The following is a 19894-nucleotide window of genomic DNA, read 5'->3' as shown; positions in this document are numbered from 1 at the left end:
CCATCTCAAGCGCCGCTGACTCAGTAGGGTGTACAAGCTGGGGATGTTGGCTGCCTCGAGGACTTCTGTGTTGGTGATACGGTCCTGCCACCTGATGCCAAGTATTCTCCGGAGGCAGCGAAGCTGGAATGAATTGAGACGTCGCTCTTGGCTGACATACATTGTCCAGGCCTCGCTGCCATAGAGCAAGGTACTGAGGACACAGGCTTGATACACTCGGACTTTTGTGTTCCGTGTCAGTGCGCCATTTTCCCACACTCTCTTGGCCAGTCTGGACATAGCAGTGGAAGCCTTTCCCATGCGCTTGTTGATTTCTGCATCTGGAGACAGGTGATAGTTGAGCCTAGGTAGGTGAACTCTTGAACCACTTCCAGAGCGTGGTCGCCAATATTGATGGATGGAGCATTTCTGACGTCCTGCCCCATGATGTTCGTTTTCTTGAGGCTGATGGTTAGGCCAAATTCATTGCAGGCAGCCGCAAACCTGTCGATGAGACTCTGCAGGCACTCTTCAGTGTGAGATGTTAAAGCAGCATTGTCAGCAAAGAGGAGTTCCCTGATGAGGACTTTCCGTACTTAGGACTTCGCTCTTAGACGGGCAAGGTTGAACAACCTTGTTGTACAAACACTGAGTGTTTGTACAACAAAGTTGTTCAACCTTGCCCATCTAAGAGCGAAGTCCTAAGTACGGAAAGTCCTCATCAGGGAACTCCTCTTTGCTGACAATGCTGCTTTAACATCTCACACTGAAGAGTGCCTGCAGAGTCTCATCGACAGGTTTGCGGCTGCCTGCAATGAATTTGGCCTAACCATCAGCCTCAAGAAAACGAACACTGAGTGTTTGTAGTGTACATTAATGATTTAGACGTGAATATAGGAGGTAAGATCAGTCAGTTCGCAGATGACACGAAAATTGGTGGTATCGTAAATAGTGAGGAAGAAAGCCTCAGATTACAGGACGATATAGATGGGCTGGTAAGATGAGCGGAGTAGTGGCAAATGGAATTTAATCCTGAGAAGTGTGAGGTGATGCACTTTGGGAGGACTAACAAGGCAAGGGAGTATACAATGGATGGTAGGACCCTACGGAGTAAAGAGGGTCAAAGAAACAAAGAACAAAGATAATTACAGCACAGGAACAGGCCCTTCGGCCCTCCAAGCCTGCGCCGATCCAGATCCTCTCTCTAAACATGTCGCCTATTTTCTAAGGTTCTGTATCTCTTTTCTTCCTGCCCATTCATGTATCTGTCTAGATACATCTTAAAAGACTCCATCGTGCCCGCGTCTACCACCTCCGCTGGCAACGCGTTCCAGGTGCCCACCACCCTCTGCGTAAAGAACTTTCCACGCATATCCCCCCTAAACATTTCCCCTTTCACTTTGAACTCGTGTCCTCTCGTAATTGAAACCCCCACTCTGGGAAAAAGCCTCTTGCTGTCCACCCTGTCTATACCTCTCATGATTTTGTACACCTCAATCAGGTCCCCCCTCAACCTCCGTCTTTCTAATGAAAATAATCCTAATCTACTCAACCTCTCTTCATAGCTAGCGCCCTCCATACCAGGCAACATCCTGGTGAACCTCCTCTGCACCCTCTCCAAAGCATCCACATCCTTTTGATAATGTGGCGACCAGAACTGTACGCAGTATTCCAAATGTGGCCGAACCAAAGTCCTATACAACTGTAACATGACCTGCCAACTCTTGTACTCAATGCCCCGTCCGATGAAGGAAAGCATGCCGTATGCCTTCTTGACCACTCTATTAACCTGCGTTGCCACCTTCAGGGAACAGTGGACCTGAACACCCAAATCTGTCTGGACATCAATTTTCCCCAGGACTTTTCCATTTACTGTATAGTTCACTCTTGAATTGGATCTTCCAAAATGCATCACCTCGCATTTGCCCTGATTGAACTCCATCTGCCATTTCTCTGCCCAACTCTCTAATCTATCTATATTCTGCTGTATTCTCTGACAGTCCCCTTCACTATCTGCTACTCCACTAATCTTAGTGTCGTCTGCAAACTTGTTAATCAGTCCACCTATACTTTCCTCCAAATCATTAATGTATATCACAAACAACAGTGGTCCCAGCACGGATCCCTGTGGAACACCACTGGTCACACGTCTCCATTTTGAGAAACTCCCCTCTACTGCTACTCTCTGTCTCCTGTTGCCCAGCCAGTTCTTTATCCATCTAGCTAGTACACCTTGGACCCCAAGCGCCTTCACTTTCTCCATCAGCCTGCCATGGGGAACCTTATCAAACGCCTTACTGAAGTCCATGTATATGACATCGACAGCCCTTCCCTCATCAATCAACTTTGTCACTTCCTCAAAGAATTCTATTAAGTTGGTAAGACATGACCTTCCCTGCACAAAACCATGTTGCCTATCACTGATGAGCCCATTTTCTTCCAAATGGGAATAGATCCTATCCCTCAGTAACTTCTCCAGCAGCTTCCCTACCACTGACGTCAGGCTCACCGGTCTATAATTACCTGGATTATCCCTGCTACCCTTCTTAAACAAGGGGGCAACATTAGCAATTCTCCAGTCCTCCGGGACCTCACCCGTGTTTAAGGATGCTGCAAAGATATCTGTTAAGGCCCCAGCTATTTCCTCTCTCGCTTCCCTCAGTAACCTGGGATAGATCCCATCCGGACCTGGGGACTTGTCCACCTTAATGCCCTTTAGAATACCCAACACTTCCTCCCTCCTTATGCCAACTTGACCTAGAGTAATCAAACATATGTTCCTAACCTCAACATCCGTCATGTCCCTCTCCTCGGTGAATACCGATGCAAAGTACTCGTTTAGAATCTCACCCATTTTCTCTGAGTCCAAGCATAACATTCCTCCTTTGTCCTTTAGTGGGCCAATCCTTTCTCTAGTTACCCTCTTTCTCCTTATATATGAATAAAAGGCTTTGGGATTTTCCTTAACCCTGTTTGCTAAAGATATTTCATGACCCCTTTTAGCCCTCTTAATTCCTCGTTTCAGATTGGTCCTACATTCCCGATATTCTTTCAAAGCTTCGTCTTTCATCAGCCGCCTACACCCTATGTATGCTTCCTTTTTCCTCTTAGCTAGTCTCACAATTTCACCTGTCATCCATGGTTCCCTAATCTTGCCATTTCTAGTCAGAGGGACCTTGGTGTACTTGTCCATCACTGAAGGCAGCAGCACAGGTAGATAAGGTGATTAAGAAGGCTTATGGGATACTTGCCTTTATTAGCTGAGGCATGGAACATAAGAGCGGGGAGGTTATGATGGAGCTGTATAAAATGCTGGTTAGGCCACAGCTGGAGTACTGTGTACAGTTCTGGTCACCACACTATTGAAAGGATATGATTGCACTGGAGAGGGTGCAGAGGAGATTCACCAGTATGCTGCCTGGGCTGGAACATTTCAGTTATGAAGAGAGACGGGATAGGCTGGGGTTGTTTTCCTTGGAGCGGAGAAGGCTGAGAGGGGACATGATTGAGGTATGCTGGGCGGCACAGTGGCGCAGTGGTTAGCACCGCAGCCTCACAGCTCCAGGGACCCGGGTTCGATTCCGGGGACTGCCTGTGTGGAGCTTGCAAGTTCTCCCTGTGTCTGTGTGGGTTTTCTCCGGGTGCTCCGGTTTCCTCCCACAAGCCAAAAGACTTGCAGGTTGATAGGTAAATTGGCCATTATAAATTGTCACTAGTATAGGTAGGTGGTAGGGGAATTGAGAGAAGGTGGGGATGTGGTAGGAATATGGGATTAGTGTAGGGTGAGTATAAATGGGTGGTTGATGGTCGACACAGACTCGATGGGCCGAAGGGCCTGTTTCAGTGCTGTATCTCTAAACTAAACTAAAAAACTAAACTAAAAACTATACAAAATTATGAGGGGCATTGATAGGATAGATAGGAAGAAAGTTTTTCCCTTAGCGGAGAGGTCAATAACTCGGGGGCATAGATTTAAGGCAAAGGGCAGGAGGTTGAGAGGTGAGTTGAGGAAAAATCTTTTCACCCAGAGGGTGGTTGGAATCTGGAACACACTGCCTGAAGGGGTAGTAGAGGCAGGAACATTCATGACATTTAAGAAGTATTTAGATGAGCACTTGAAACGCCATAGCATACAAGGCTATGGGCCAAGTGCTGGAAAATGGGATTAGTTTGGACAGGTGCTTGATGGTTGGTGCAGGCGCGTTGGGCCAAAGGGCCTGTTTATGTGCTGTAAAACTCTATGACTCTATTACAGGAAGGATGTTATCACACGAGAGGGGATTCAGAGGAGATTTGCGAGGATGTTGCCAGGAATGGAGAATTTTAGCTATGCGCTATGATTGGATTGGCTGGGATTGTTTTCTTTGGAACAGAGGAAGCTGAGGGAAGATTTAATTTGTGTATAAAATTGAGAGGGGCTGGGATAGGGTGGTGAGGAAGGTCCAATTCCCCCTAGCAGAGGTCAATAACCGGGGGCCTTTTAAAAAAAAAACTTGTTCATGAGATGTGGGCATTGCTGGTAAGGCCAGCATGTTTTGCTTATTCCTAATTGCGCATGAGAAGGTGGTGGTGAGCCACCTTCTTGAACCACTACAGTCCATCTGGTATGGATACACCCACAGTGCTGTTCGGGAGGGAGTTCCAGGTTTTTGATTCTGCGACAGTGAAGGAACGGCGATATATTTCCCAGTCTCTTCCCACCTACATCCATGACTCTTCTGACAGCAATTTCCAGGTTCCTGGTCCTAACCGCCTCCTCTTCACTATGGACGTCCAATCTCTCTACACCTCCATCCCCCACCAGGATGGTTTTGAGGGCTCTCCGCTTCTTCCTTGAACAGAGGCGCAACCAGTCCCCATCCACCACCACCCTCCTCCGCCTGGCTGAACTTGTTCTCACATTGAACAACTTCTCCTTCAACTCCACGCACTTCCTTCAAGTAAAAGGTGTTGCTATGGGTACCCGCGTGAGTCGTAGTTATGCTTGTTCTTTGTGGGATATGTCAAACATTCCTTGTTCCAGTCCTACTCAGGCCCCCTCCAACTCTTTTTCCAGTACATTGATGACTGTATTGGTGCCATTTCCTGCTCCCGCCCCGAACTGGAAAACTTTATCAACTTTGCTTCCAATTTCCACCCTTTTCTCACCTTTACATGGTCCATCTCCGACACTTCCCTTCCCTTCCTCGACTTCTCTGTCTCCATCTCTGGGGATAGGTTGTCTACTAATATTTATTATAAGTCCACCGACTCCCACAGCTACCTCGACTACACTTCTTCACACCCTGCCTCCTGTAAGGACTCCATTCCATTCTCACAGTTTCTCTGTCTCTGACGTATCTGCTCTGATGATGCTACCTTCCATGACGGTGCTTCTGATATGTCTTCCTTTTTCCTCAACCGAGGATTCCCTCCCACTGTGGTTGACAGGACCCTCAACTGTGTCCGACCCATTTCCCGCACCTCTACCCTCACCCCTTCCTCTCCCTCCCAGAACCGTGACAGGGTTCCCCTTGTCCTCACTTTCCACCCCTCCAGCTTCCACATCCAAAGGATCATCCTCCGCCATTTCTGCCATCTCCAGTGTGATGCCACGACCAAAAATATCTTCCCCTCCCTTCCCCTTCAGCATTCCGAAGGGATCATTCCCTCTGCAACACACTGGTCCACTCCTCCATTACCTCCGACACCTCATCCCCTTCCCAAGCAATCGCAGGAGGTGTAATACCTGCCCTTTTACCTCCTCTCTCCTCACCATCCAAGGCCTAAAAACACTCCTTCCAGATGAAGCAGCGATTTACTTGTACTTCTTTCCATTTAGTATATTGTATTCGCTGCTCACAATGTGGTCTCCTCTACATTGGGGAGACCCAACACAGATTGGATGACCGTTTTGTGGAACACCTCTGCTCAGTCTGCAAGCAGGACCCAGAGCTTCCGGTTGTTTGCCATTTCAACACCCCCCTGCTCTCATGCCCACATCTCTGTCCTTGGCCTGCTGCAGTGTTCCAGTGAACATCAATGCAAGCTCGAGGAACAGCATCTCATCTTTTGATCAGGCACACTACAGCTTTCCAGAGTCAACATTGAGTTCAACAATTTCAGAGCATGACTGGCCTTTTTTATTATTATTTTATTTTTTAAGCATGTGTCTGCCTTAAACTCGGTATTTTACGTTTGTACTTTTGGACAGAGCTGTTCATTATTCTGCCATTAACATTGTCTCCGGACAAATGTTTGTCTTTCACCACAACCATTAACACTCCCTTTGCCTTTGTCCCATGACATCTTATTTATTTGTTTAGAGATACAGCACTGAAACAGGCCCTTCGGCCCACCGAGTTTGTGCCGACCATCAACCACCCATTTATACTAATCCTACACTAATCCCATATTCCTACCACATCCCCACCTTCCCTATATTCCCCTACCACCTACCTACACTAGGGGCAATTTACAATGGCCAATTTACCTAGCAACCTGCAAGTCTTTGGCTGTGGGAGGAAACCGGAGCACCCAACGAAAACCCACGCGGTCACAGGGAGAACTTGCAAACTCTGCACAGGCAGTACCCAGAATTGAACCCGGGTCACTGGAGCCGTGAGGCTGCAGTGCTAACCACTGCGCCACTGTGCCGCCCATCTTTGTCATTTACTCTCTCCTGCCCTCTGCCCTATCGCACACCTTCCCTTTTGTTCTCTTTCACCAACCACCCCCCCTTCACTTGATTAAATTTCTAACCTTTGCTAATTCTGATGAAAGGTCACAGACCTGAAACATTAACTGTTTCTGTCTCCACAGATGCTGCCTGACCTGCTGAGTATTTCCAGCACTTTCTGCTTTTATTTTCAAATCAGGATGGTGTGTGATTTGGTGGGGAACTTGCAGGTGGTGGTATCCCCACACGTCTGCTGTCCTTCTAGGCAGTAGAGGTCGCAGGTTTGGAAGGTAAGGGCAAAGGAGCCTTGGTGAGTTGCTGCAGTGTATCTTGTATACAGTACACACTGCTGCCACTGTGCATAAATGGTGAAGGGAGTGAATGTTTAAGGTGGTGGATGGGGTGCGAATAAAGCTGGCTGCTTTATCCTAGATGATGTTGAGCTTATAGAGTGTTGTTGAAGCTGCACTCATCCAGGCAAGTTTATTAAACTCCAAACTTGTGCCTTGTAGATGGTGGACAGGCTTTGGAGAGTCAGAAGGTGAGTTACTCACTGCAGAAATCCCAGCCTCTGACCAGCATTTTCAGTCACAGTATTTATATGGCTGCTCCAGATCAATGGGCGGTAAGGATCAGGAACTCACTGCCTGAAAGGGCAGTAGAGGCAGAATCTTGCATCACATTTAAGAAGTACTTAGATATGCATTTGAAGTTCTGTAACCGACAGGGCTATGGAGCAAGAGCTGGAAGGTGGGATTAGGCAGGATAAGACTTTTTTGGCCAGCACGGTCACAAAGGGCTGAATAGCCTCCTTCTGTGTGGAAATGTTTTTGTTTCTATGTCATCAGGACCCAATTGGTTATTTGAACTCCAGGCCTGAACAGGAACAGGAGCCATCTCAGGCCTTGTGGGCCAAGACGTACAGGAGTAGCTTTAACATCCTTGAGTTAAGGTTAGGCAAACTACAATCCAGTTTACAGTCATGGGGGCTTCTCAAGGAGAGTGGCTGTTTGTGGATGATGGGTGGGCACAGTTTTGGGCTCACAATGCCCACACACCCACCTCTACGGGAAACTAGCTCATCAACTCTCACTATGTAGGCCCACACTATGAAGCACGGCCAACTGGGTGAGACACCAGAGGGTGGAAGTTTCCCAAACATCATAGGATCATACAGTACAGAAGGAGGCATTCAGCCCATCATGCCTCTGCTAGCTGTTTAAAAGAGATATACAATTAGTCCCTTTCACCTGCTCTTTCGCATAGACCTGTCACCACTTTGAGGAGAAATAACAGTTCAGACATGAACAGGATAGTTTACCTGTACTGGAAGGGCAAGAGTGCTGATCTTCTTCCCATCCACAACTGACCACACCTGCACGGCACCCATTATTCTTGCAGACTGCAATGAAAAACAGTACATAGAAACGTTGAAAAATAGGAGCAGGAGTAGGCCATTCGGATGAGACATCACAAACAACTATAACAAAAACATGCTAATCTCCCGAGACAATAAGAATAGCACAGTGCTTACTGCTCCTCAGACAATTTCAATCAATTTTCTCCTCAGCTGTAAACCCCTCTCCAACCTCCCTGCAAATTGTTTAATGGGGGACAGTGTCGAGGGAGCTTTACTCTGTATCGAACCCCGTGCTGTACCTGGCCCAGGGGTGTTTGAAGGGGACAGTGCAGACGGAGCTTTACTCTGTATCAAACCCCATTTTTTTTATTCCTCAGGCCCCCTTTATATACATCATTTTAAAATAACTTTATTAAAAACAGATAAATAAACAAAAAACTCAAATTAAAATGCCATTCTCGGCGTCGACAATGCACTCCAGTCCCTGCGGTGCCCACCAGTCACGGAAGGCCTCAAGCGTACCGGCGGACACCGCATGCTCCTTCTCCAGGGACACCCGGGCGCGAACGTAACCGCGGAAGAGGGGCAGGCAATCGGGGAGGACGGACCCCCCGACAGCCCACAGCCTGGACCTGTGAATTGCCACTTTGGCCAGGCCCAGGAGCAGAGAGACGAGGAGATCCTCCTCCCGGCCCAAGCCCCTCCGCACCGGGTGCCCAAAGATCAGAAGCGTGGGACTGAAGTGCAGCCAGAACTTGAGGAGCAGCCCCTTCAGATACTCAAAGAGGGGCTGCAACCTCGCACACCCCGTATAAACGAGGAACACGGACTCGTCCAGGCCGCAGAAAGTACAGGTGGCCTGGGAGTCCGTGAACCTACTTAAAAGTCTATTGCACGGGACTGCTCTGTGCAGCACCCTCCACCCCAGGTCCCCGATATAAAGGGGGAAGACTCCCGCGTAGAGAGACCTCCATCGGGGTTTCCCCTCGCCGCCAGATGGCAACGCGGACCGCCAGGGCGTGTCCGACCGGCTGACGAGGGCGAGGAAGTGGAGAGTGTGCAGGAGCAGCCCGTACAGGAAACCCCTCCGCGCAGATTGAAATGGCACGGAGGGCATTTCCGAGAGGCGGCTCGGGTTGTGCGGGACCGGCTCCCGAGGAGGGTTTCGGGGCCTGGGTCCGATGAGCAGTTCCGGCCGAGCGGGGGTCAGCTCCGCCGGGAATGCTTCGCACTCCAGAACCCCCTCGCCACCCGCAGTGAGGGGCGTCCCGGGGGTTTCGGCTACTCCTCCACCCGCCGGACCGTCCCCGGAGTCGGCCATCCGGACAGCCGAGGCGCTCTCCTCCGCCGGCGGGGGAGCACCCTGACTGGAGGCGACCATGCTCCAGACTCGGAATAGATCCCGGTAAAAGACAGGCAACTCCCTCAGAGAGGCGCGGCTAACGGACTCCACTGGGAGCTGCGTGTCGTCTTGAAGGCAGTGACACTGGCGGAAAAAATACGCCGCCAGCGCACACCATCTGGGAGGACGCTCGACGTTCAGGTATCTCTGCAGGGTCCGAAGGCGGAGAGTCGCAGCCTGGGTGCGGACGCACACCAGCGACTGACCGCCCTCCTCAATCGGGAGACTCAGGACTGCGGCAGAGACCCAGTGTTTCCTCTTGCCCCAGAAGAAATTGACGAGTTTCTTCTGGATCTTGGTGGCAAATACAGGGGGCGGGGCCAAAGTGACCAACCGGTACCACAACGGAGGCCACCAGTTGGTTTATGACCAACGCTCGGCCCCTGTAGGAAAGCACTCGGAGCAGTCCTGTCCAGCGCCCCAGCCGAGCGGTGACTTTCGCCTCCAACTCCTGCCAGTTTGCCGGCCAGACTTCCTCAGCGGGGCTAAGGTGGACTCCCAGATAGAGGAGGTGCGTGGTGCTCCACGCAAAAGGTGTCATCTCCTCCGGCAGGGAGTCCACCCGCCACTGACCAACCAGGAGTCCGGAACATTTCTCCCAATTGATCCTCGCGGAGGAAGCGGCAGAAAAGGTCTGCTGGCAGTCGCGCATCCTCCGCAAGTCAACGGGATCTGTGATTGCGAGGAGCACGTCGTCGGCGTAAGCCGAGAGGCCGACCCGCATGGTCGGTTCGCGCAGAGCCAGTCCCGTCAACCTCCTGCGAAGCAGGCACAGGAAGGGCTCCACGCAGATGGTATACAATTGGCCGGACATGGGGCAACCCTGACGCACTCCTCTCCCAAAGCGAAGGGGCGCCGTCAAGGACCCGTTAACTTTGACGAGACACTCTGCGGCGGCGTATAAAAGTCGGACCCGGGCCACAAAATGCGGCCCGAGTCTAAAAGCGCGCAGAGTCCCGAAAAGGTAATCGTGATCCACCCTGTCGAACGCCTTCTCCTGATCGAGGGAGAGAAAGGCGACCGACTGACCAGTCCTCTGGGAAAGATGGATCAGGTCCCGGACCAGGTGGATGTTGTCCTGGATGGACCGGCTCAGGACTGTGTTGGACTGGTCGGGGTGGATCATGTGGGCCAGCACGGAGCCCAGGCAGGTAGACATAGCCCGGGCAAAGATGTTATAATCCGTACTGAGGAGGGAGACCGGACGCCAGTTGTTGAGCAGGCGGAGATCGCCCCTCTTCAGCAGCAGGACGATGACCGGCCTGCGCCATGAGAGGGGTATCTCCCGGTCGCCAGGCTTTCCCCCAGGACCCGTGCATAATCGTCCCCCAGGATGTCCCAAAACGCCCTGAGGAACTCCACGTTCAACCCATCCAGCCCTGGGGATTTGCCCCTTGACAGCTGGTGGAGGGCGCCAGTCAGCTCCGCCAATGTGAGCGGAGCCTCCAATCCTTAGGCGCCCTCGGGCTGACTTGTGGCAGGTCCTCCCACAAAACTTGCGCGCATCCTTGCTGGACGGATCCGGAGAGGACAACGCACTGTAATAAGTCCGGACCAGGAGGCCCATTCCCTCCGGATCCATGATGGAGGATCCATCGTTGGCCAGCAGCTCGTTGAGCTGCTTACGGACCCCCCGCCATTTTTCCAGCGAGTAGAAGAAGGGTGAGGCGCGGTCCAAATATTCCAGGATCTGGATCCGCAACCTCACGTACGCGCCTCGGGACACCATGAGCTGCAGGTCCCTCAGCGTGCCCTTCTCTTTGTACGCCTGCCACAGGGCCGGGTCCACGACGGCATGACCGAGGCGGGACTCCAAGTCGAGCACCTCCCTCTCAAGGCGCCCGATCTCGGCTTCCCGCCTCTTGGTCGACCCCTTCGCGTACTCCTGACAGAAGACGCGGATGTGAGTCTTGCCCACATCCCACCATAGCCTCAAGGAGGGGAAGCCCCCCTGCTTCCTTCTCCAGTCGGCCCAGAATCGACAGAACGAGTCCCGAAATCGCTCGTCCTCCAGCAGCCGGTTGTTAAAGTGCCAGTACGCGGACCCCGCCCGCTTGCGGAGCGGAGTGAACTCCGCCCACACCAGGCGGTGGTCCGAGCACGGCACCAGCCGCATGGAGGCCGCCGAAACGCGGGAGACGTACGCCTGCGAAATGTAGAGGCGGTCGATTCGCGACCCTCCTCCTCCAGACCTCCACGTGAAGGCGCTGGAGTCAGGATGGAGATTCCGCCAGACGTCCACCAAGTTAAGGGAGCTGATCAGTCCCCTCAACTTCTCCACCGACGCTTGGCCGCGCTGGGGACCGGAGCGATCCCCCACCTCGAGGGTGCAGTTAAAATCCCCCCCGAGGATGATGCACTCGCCGCTATCGATGGAGCTCAAGAGAGCAGACACTTCTTCAAAGAAGCGCGCTTGCAACGCGCCTTGCCTGGGCGCGTACACGTTCACAAGGTGGAGCGGCACGCTACCCAGGCGAACGGCGAGGTGGAGCAAGCGGCCCGGCACTAGCTCCTTGACCCCCAAGATCTCCGGCTGAAAGGTCGGGGCCAACAAGATAGCCACCCCACTAGAAATAGGGGTGAGGTGACTCATGTAGACTCCACCCTGCCACTCCAGGAGCCAGGTGGCTTCGTCTCCCGGAACGGTGTGGGTTTCCTGCAGAAAGCTCACCGTGTATCTCCCTTCCCTAAGGACTGAGAGATTGTGAAATCTGCGGTGAGACCCCCTGCTGCCGTTGATGTTGAGGCTGGCTATGGTTATCTTCATGTCAAAGGTACTTAAAACCCGTCACAAACACCTCACTGTGAGGAGGGAGTGGAAGTGCACCTGGCCCTCCACTCCCCCAGCAACCCTTTTGCGAGGAGCAGCCTTGATAGAACGGGGTGCGGAGCGGACTTTCAGCTGAGCGGTCAATTTCAGTAAGTTACAAGTTAATCCCTTTTTTGTTTCGGAGGACCGGGGACTGCTGGGTAGGGGAAAACTATTTATTTGGGCAGTGGCAGTACCCGAGACACTACACGTGTAGTGTCTCCCACCCACCCTCCTCCTCTAACCAAAAAAAAAGGACTCTAGTGTGTTGATAAGGTAAGCTTTTTATTTAAAGAGTTCAGTCCGTCGGATTGCTAAGCGAACAAGTTTTGACTTTTTTTTTCGTTTGGTTTTTCAGTAGATTTATTGGGAATCTAGAATAGTGGGAATGGAGGTAAAGGCAGTTGTATGTTCCTCCTGCAGAATGTGGGAGGTAGGGGTCGCCAAGAGTGTCCCTGCTGACTGCATCTGCGGGAAGTGCACCCAACTCCAGCTCCTCGCAGACCGCGTTAGGGAACTGGAGCTGGAGCTGGATGAACTTCGGATCATTCGGGAGGCGGAGGGGATTATTGACAGGAGTTATAGGGAGGCAGTCACACCTCAGGTAAAAGAAGTAGGTAGATGGGTTACCGTCAGGGGAAGCAAAGGGAACCAGCAGGCAGTGCAGGGATCCCCTGTGGCCGTTTCCCTCAACAACAGGTATACCGTTTTGGATACTGTTGGGGGGGACGACTTACCAGGGGTAAGCAATGGGGTGCAGGTCTCTGGCACAGAGTCTGTCCCTGTTGCTCAGAAGGGAAAAGGGAAGAGGAGCAGAGCATTAGTCATTGGGGACTCCATCGTTAGGGGAACAGATAGGAGGTTCTGTGGGAACGAGAGAGACTCACGGTTGGTGTGTTGCCTCCCAGGTGCCAGGGTACGTGATGTCTCCGATCGTGTTTTTGGGATCCTTAAGGGGGAGGGGGAGCACCCCCAAGTCGTGGTCCACATAGGCACCAACGACATAGGTAGGAAGAGAGATGGGGATTTAAGGCAGAAATTCAGGGAGCTAGGGTGGAAGCTTAGAGCGAGAACAACCAGAGTTGTTATCTCTGGGTTGTTGCCTGTGCCACGTGCTAGCGAAGAGAGGAATAGGGAGAGAGAGGAGTTGAACACGTGGCTGCAGGGATGGTGTAGGAGGGAGGGTTTTGGTTTCCTGGATAATTGGGGCTCTTTCTGGGGTAGGTGGGACCTCTACAAACAGGATGGTCTTCACCTGAACCAGAGGGGTACCAATATCCTGGGGGGGGAGATTTGTTAGTGCTCTTCGGGGGGGTTTAAACTAGTGAGGTGTTTGTGACGCAAGAGGGCACTGGCAAGCAAGAACTTGGTTTAAAGTGTGTCTACTTCAACGCCAGGAGCATCCGGAATAAGGTGGGTGAGCTTGCTGCATGGGTTGGTACCTGGGATCCTGATGTTGTGGCCATTTCGGAGACATGGGTAGAGCAGGGGCAGGAATGGATGTTGCAGGTTCCGGGATTTAGATGTTTCAGAAAGAACAGAGAAGAGGGTAAAAGAGGGGGGGGGTGTGGCATTGTTAATCAAGGAAAGTATTACAGCGGCAGAAAGGACGTTTGAGGACTCGTCTACTGAGGTAGTATGGGCCGAGGTTAGAAACAGGAGAGGAGAGGTCACCCTGTTGGGAGTTTTCTATAGACCTCCGAATAGTTCCAGAGATGTAGAGGAAAGGATAGCGAAGATGATTCTCGACAGGAGCGAGAGAAACAGGGTAGTGGTTATGGGGGACTTTAACTTTCCAAATATTGACTGGAAATACTATAGTTCGAGTACTTTAGATGGGTCTGTTTTTGTCCAGTGTGTGCAGGAGGGTTTTCTGACACAGTATGTGGACAGGCCAACCAGGGGCGATGCCACATTGGATTTGGTACTGGGTAATGAACCCGGCCAGGTGTTCGATTTAGATGTAGGTGAGCACTTTGGCGATAGTGATCACAATTCGGTTAGGTTTACCTTAGCGATGGGCAGGGACAGGTATATACCGCAGGGCAAGAATTATAGCTGGGGGAAAGGAAATTATGACGCGATGAGGCAAGATTTAGGATGTGTAGGATGGGGAAGGAAACTGCAGGGGATGGGCACAAACGAAATGTGGAGCTTATTCAAGGAGCAGCTAATGCGTGTCCTTGATAAGTATGTACCTGTCAGGCAGGGAGGAAGTTGTCGAGCGAGGGAGCCGTGGTTTACTCAAGAAGTTGAAGCGCTTGTCAAGAGGAAGAGGGCGGCTTATGTTAGGATGAGACGTGAAGGCTCAGTTAGGGCGCTTGAGAGTTACAAGCTAGCCAGGAAGGATCTAAAGGGAGGGCTAAGAAGAGCAAGGAGAGGACACGAGAAGTCATTGGCGGATAGGATCAAAGAAAACCCTAAGGCTTTCTATAGGTATATCAGGAATAAACGAATGATAAGAGTTAGAACAGGGCCAATCAAGGATAGTAGTGGGAAGTTGTGTGCGGAATCAGAGGAGATAGGGGAAGCGTTAAATGAATATTTTTCGTCAGTATTTACAGTAGAGAAAGAAAATGTTGCCGAGGAGATTACTGAGATACAGCCTACTCGGCTAGATGGGATTGAGATTCACAAGGAGGAGGTGTTAGCAATTTTGGAAAGAGTGAAAATAGATAAGTCCCCTGGGCCAGATGGTATTTATCCTAGGATTCTCTGGGAAGCCAGGGAGGAGATTGCAGAGCCTTTGTCCTTGATCTTTAAGTCGTCATTGTCGACAGGAGTAGTGCTGGAGGACTGGAGGATAGCAAATGTTGTCCCCTTGTTCAAGAAGGGGAGTAGAGACAGCCCTGGTAATTATAGACCTGTGAGCCTTACTTCGGTTGTGGGTAAAATGTTGGAAAACGTTATAAGAGACAGGATTTATAATCATCTTGAAAAGAATAAGTTCATTTGCGATAGTCAGCACGGTTTTGTGAAAGGTAGGTCGTGCCTCACAAACCTTATTGAGTTTTTCGAGAAGGTGACCAAACAGGTGGATGAGGGTAAAGCCGTGGATGTGGTGTATATGGATTTCAGTAAGGCGTTTGATAAGGTTCCCCACGGTAGGCTATTGCAGAAAATACGGAAGTATGGGGTTGAAGGTGATTTAGAGCTTTGGATCAGAAATTGGCTAGCTGAAAGAAGACAGAGGGTGGTGGTTGATGGCAAATGTTCATCCTGGAGTTTAGTTACTCGTGGTGTACCGCAAGGTTCTGTTTTGGGGCCACTGCTGTTTGTCATTTTTATAAACGACCTGGATGAGGGTGTAGAAGGGTGGGTTAGTAAATTTGCGGATGACACGAAGGTCGGTGGAGTTGTGGATAGTGGCGAAGGGTGTTGTAGGGTACAGAGGGACATAGATAGGCTGCAGAGCTGGGCTGAGAGATGGCAAATGGAGTTTAATGCGGAGAAGTGTGAGGTGATTCACTTTGGAAGGAGTAACAGCAATGCAGAGTACTGGGCTAATGGGAAGATTCTTGGTAGTGTAGATGAGCAGAGAGATCTTGGTATCCAGGTACATAAATCCCTGAAAGTTGCTACCCAGGTTAATAGGGCTGTTAAGAAGGCATATGGTGTGTTAGCCTTTATTAGTAGGGGGATCGAGTTTCAGAGCCACGGGGTCATGATGCAGCTGTACAAAACTCTGGTGAGGCCGCACCTGGAGTATTGCGTGCAGTTCTGGTCACCGCATTATAGGAAGGATGTCGAAGCTTTGGAAAGGGTGCAGAGGAGATTTACTAGGATGTTGCCTGGTATGGAAGGAAGGTCTTACGAGGAAAGGCTGAGGGACTTGGGGTTGTTTTCATTAGAGAGAAGGAGGAGGAGAGGTGACTTAATAGAGACATACAAGATAATCAGAGGGTTAGATAGGGTGGATAGTGAGAGTCTTTTTCCTCGGATGAGGATGGCAAACACGAGGGGACATAGCTTTAAGTTGAGGGGTGAAAGATATAGGACAGATGTCAGAGGTAGTTTCTTTACGCAGAGAGTAGTAGGGGCGTGGAACGCCCTGCCTGCAACAGTAGTAGACTCGCCAACTTTAAGGGCATTTAAGTGGTCATTGGATAGACATATGGATGTAAATGGAATAGTGTAGGTCAGATGATCGGCGCAACATCGAGGGCCGAAGGGCCTGTACTGCGCTGTAATATTCTAATTCTAAAAAAAAAACCCATTGAGGAACACATTAAAACGGCGCCTCTCAACCAGTTTCACATCCGCGCGCTTGCCCGCTATCTTAAGGGCGGCACGGACGGACTGTATGATCAGCGCCAGATTCGACCAACGGTCGAGGGCCAGCTGAACTTTATTGCGGCAACCCCTGCAAGCCGCGAGGAAATCCCAGAGTTCCGCCGTGGGGATGAGAGGAGATTCGGTGGGAGGCACGAGGGACTCCACCACCTCACTGGCGATGGAATCAAGATCATCCTCCGTGCCCCGCACCGAATCCCCATCCTCCTCCGGGTCGTCACCGCCAGCGGCCGACACATCCACCTCACACTGTGGGGCGGACGTCCCGGCCGCGCCAGCTGGTCCTGCCTCCGTCACGATCCCACCCCCAGGATCGATGGCGGAGGAGTCCTCTCTGGGTTCTACTGTGAAACTGGAGCCTGTGGGCGCCAGCAGTTCAGGACCCCCCTCCACCTCCGTCCCCAGGCCAATGAGTGGTCCAGGGGAGACAGAAGTTCCTGACTCCGGAAATCCAGCCGGAGCCGAGACCAGAGGCGGCGAGAGGAGGCCATCTCCCGCTCCGCCAGCACCCACAGGCCCAGCAGATGGTGCAGCGTTCTTGGTTATAACCGGGTCAGGTGTCTCCATGTTTTTGGTGGACTCCGGCTGGGAGGGCCGACCCTCTGGGGCCTCACCCTCCCCTTCACTCAGGGCACCCGGCCCAGTAGCAGTGGCAGAATGGGCGGCGTCCCCAGGCTCCCCCACCACAAGCAGGGCCCAACTTACTCCTTCAGGAGGGGCTTCAAGTACCGGGGCCTTCCCCTCCCCTCCATCCTGAGGAATAGGGTGCTCCTGCCTGGACTTTGTAGCCTTGGTGGTGGCGGTAGGGGAAACCTGGGGACCCGAAACAGGAGACAGCTCCCCTCCAACAGATGGGCCCTGCGCCTCAGGGCCCCTCGTTACCTCTGTGGAGGGGTGCCTTCTCCTCTTTTTTGCACTAGGGCGCAGAGGCTCAGAGACCTCCATGTCATCAGAGGCCTCCGCACCCTCCTTTTTTGGTCACCCTGGGCCTGAGCCCAGCCCTGGGACAGGTGGATTCCGTGAGAACGGGCTTTGGGCTGAGCTCAGGCTCGGGTTGTTTCAATGTGTCCAGGGGACGCGCCTCTTGATGTTTCTTTTGCCTCCGCTTTTTCCTTCCACTCAGACGGGCACTCCCCTCCCCGCTGGAGGCTGTAAAAACCACAGCCTCCGGAACCGACTGAGCGGTGTCTGTTGGATGTGTGGGGGGAGTGGGAGGACCCTGGGCTGCCGAGGTGGAACTGGCGGCCGGGAGGTTGGGGCAGTTCTTACGAACATGCCCCACCCCCTTGCAGACATGGCACCACGCCCCGTCCGAGGTCCAAAAGACGCGGTAGGCCGTCCCCTGGAACTCCAAATTAAATTGGCCATCCGAGTCCTCCTCCCGCGCCAGCTGCATAAATACCTGGCGGCGGAAGGAGTAGACATGTTGGAGGCTGTGCTCCCGAAGACCAAGCCAGACTGGGGTGATCCCCGACATCACCTCCCCCATGTGGTGCAGGTGGGGAAGGAGGAGCTCACTGGGAATAAAGGGCGGGACGTTTGATAACATTATCCGACGCGCAGTGGCCCCTAGAGGGTCCACCGGCAGGAAAGTCCCACCCACAGTGAGCCCTTTACTCAGGGCCAGGGACACCGCCCGCTCGGTCTTCAGGAAGAACACAGCCTTCCCGTACATTTTTGAGGCTGCCACAGTGGCCGAGGGGCCGACAACCTCGGCCATTGCCTTTACGCAGGCCTCTATAGACATATTGGGGTGGGGATAGCTCTTTACCCCATGGCTTGAAGTGACTAATTTAAAAGGTGACGGGGTCACACGGGTGGCCACAGAGGCTACAGCCGCATAGGTATAAGAAGGCCCCGCCACCGGTGATGATGGGTTTGCCATGGCTCAAGAGCCAAACCCACCCCCAATTTGCAAGTAAGCAAACAAACAAACAAAGAAACCAACTCGGAGGTTTGGGGAGAGGCTGAGGGTATACAGGAAATGGGAAAGACAGGCTGCAAGCGATGACTTTGCTTTTTTTCCCCTTAAAGGGTGGTACTCAGAGCACTGTAACACTTCTGGTCTTCCGGTCTTCTGGTTGTGGGAGGGGTCTTCACCTGGGTCAGCCGAAAGCTGCCCAGGCACTAGTTCGATCCTTATGTCTCTATTAGCCAGGCAGCTTCAGCTGACTCAGGCTGGGCAATTGGGGTGGGGAGGGAGCTTCCCTGCAACTTTAGTGCAACTACAGAATTGTATAGCCCCCACCCCTTGTTCTTCTGTCCTCTTTCACCTCCCACAACAGTCCAAATGAAATGAAAGTTTGGTGCTCGACACCCACCTCGAAATACAGCCTTTTTCAAAGTCTTTCCTCCTCTGCAGCAAAAGTTGTTGAAAGGTTTTTTGCAGTTCCCTCCTCAGCTCTCCCTCTCCAGCAGTCAGCTGCACCTCATTGAGGCACTCAGTATTCCCAATCATAGAGGAGCCAATCCCTGTGCTGTCCCTGTCCTGGGAGTGTTTGATGGGGACAGTGTAGAGGGAGCTTTACTCTGTATCTAACCCCCGTTTTTTTTTAAGGTGGCCTTTATACCCCAGGCCCCTTTTATATTTTCATGTTGAGGGGGCCTTTATTCCTCAGGCCCCCTTTATATACATATTTAAATTTTTTTTAAAAATAACTTTATTTAAAACCAGATAAATCAACAAAAACTCAAATTAAAATGCCATTTTCGGCGTCAATGATGCACTCCAGTCCCTGCAGTGTCCACCGGTCGCGGAAGGCCTCAAGCATACCGGCGGACACCGCATGCTCCTTCTCCAGGGACACCCGGGCGCGAACGTAACCGCGGAAGAGGGGCAGGCAATCGGGGAGGACGGAACCCCCGACGGCCCGCAACCTGGACCTGTGAATTGCCACCTTGGCCAGGCCCAGGAGCAGACCGACGAGGAGATCCTCCTCCCCCCATCTAACCCCGTGCTGTACCTGCCCCAGGATTTTTGATGTGGACTGTGGGGAGGCAATTCTAACTGCCCCCCCCACAGTGGGAATGGGCGGCTGCAAAGTTAACTCCGTCTCTGAAAATCTACAGTCCTGTTTGTGCATGGGTTGTTGGTCGGCACAGACTCGGTGGGCCGAAGGGCCTGTTTCAGTGCTGTATTTCTAAATAAATAAATAAATGAATAAATGATTTCCGCAGACTGCCAATTTATAGGTGGCCGAGGTGCTTGCCTGAGACAGATAGGACCCGCATTAACACATGAAAAACGGTGTACTGTGGCGACGTGCAGTCCGAGATGGTATTTTAATCATTGTTTGAGTGGGATGTCTGCAGTACTACCCTGCTGTGTAAAACACGCCATTAAAGAAGCAGAGGCCCTGGGAAGCCCTGGGGCCAGGACGAGCAGGAATGTTG

At 52.0% G+C, this 19894-nt stretch overlaps 1 protein-coding gene across 3 annotated transcripts in view; it reads right to left on the bottom strand.

The window, feature by feature from the left end:
- Positions 1-19894, bottom strand: part of cfap43 (cilia and flagella associated protein 43) — a 293334-nt gene that overhangs the window by 236136 nt on the left and 37304 nt on the right. For all 3 annotated transcript variants that reach the window (XM_068053204.1, XM_068053205.1, XM_068053206.1), the window contains one exon: positions 7959-8039. In XM_068053204.1, the coding sequence (XP_067909305.1) occupies positions 7959-8039 (81 nt within the window). The remainder of the gene's footprint in view (positions 1-7958; positions 8040-19894) is intronic.

Source organism: Heterodontus francisci, chromosome 20 (genome assembly GCF_036365525.1).
Source record: "Heterodontus francisci isolate sHetFra1 chromosome 20, sHetFra1.hap1, whole genome shotgun sequence".
Classification (NCBI taxonomy): Eukaryota; Metazoa; Chordata; class Chondrichthyes; order Heterodontiformes; family Heterodontidae; genus Heterodontus; species Heterodontus francisci.
This window is presented reverse-complemented; position numbering and strand designations above follow the sequence as displayed.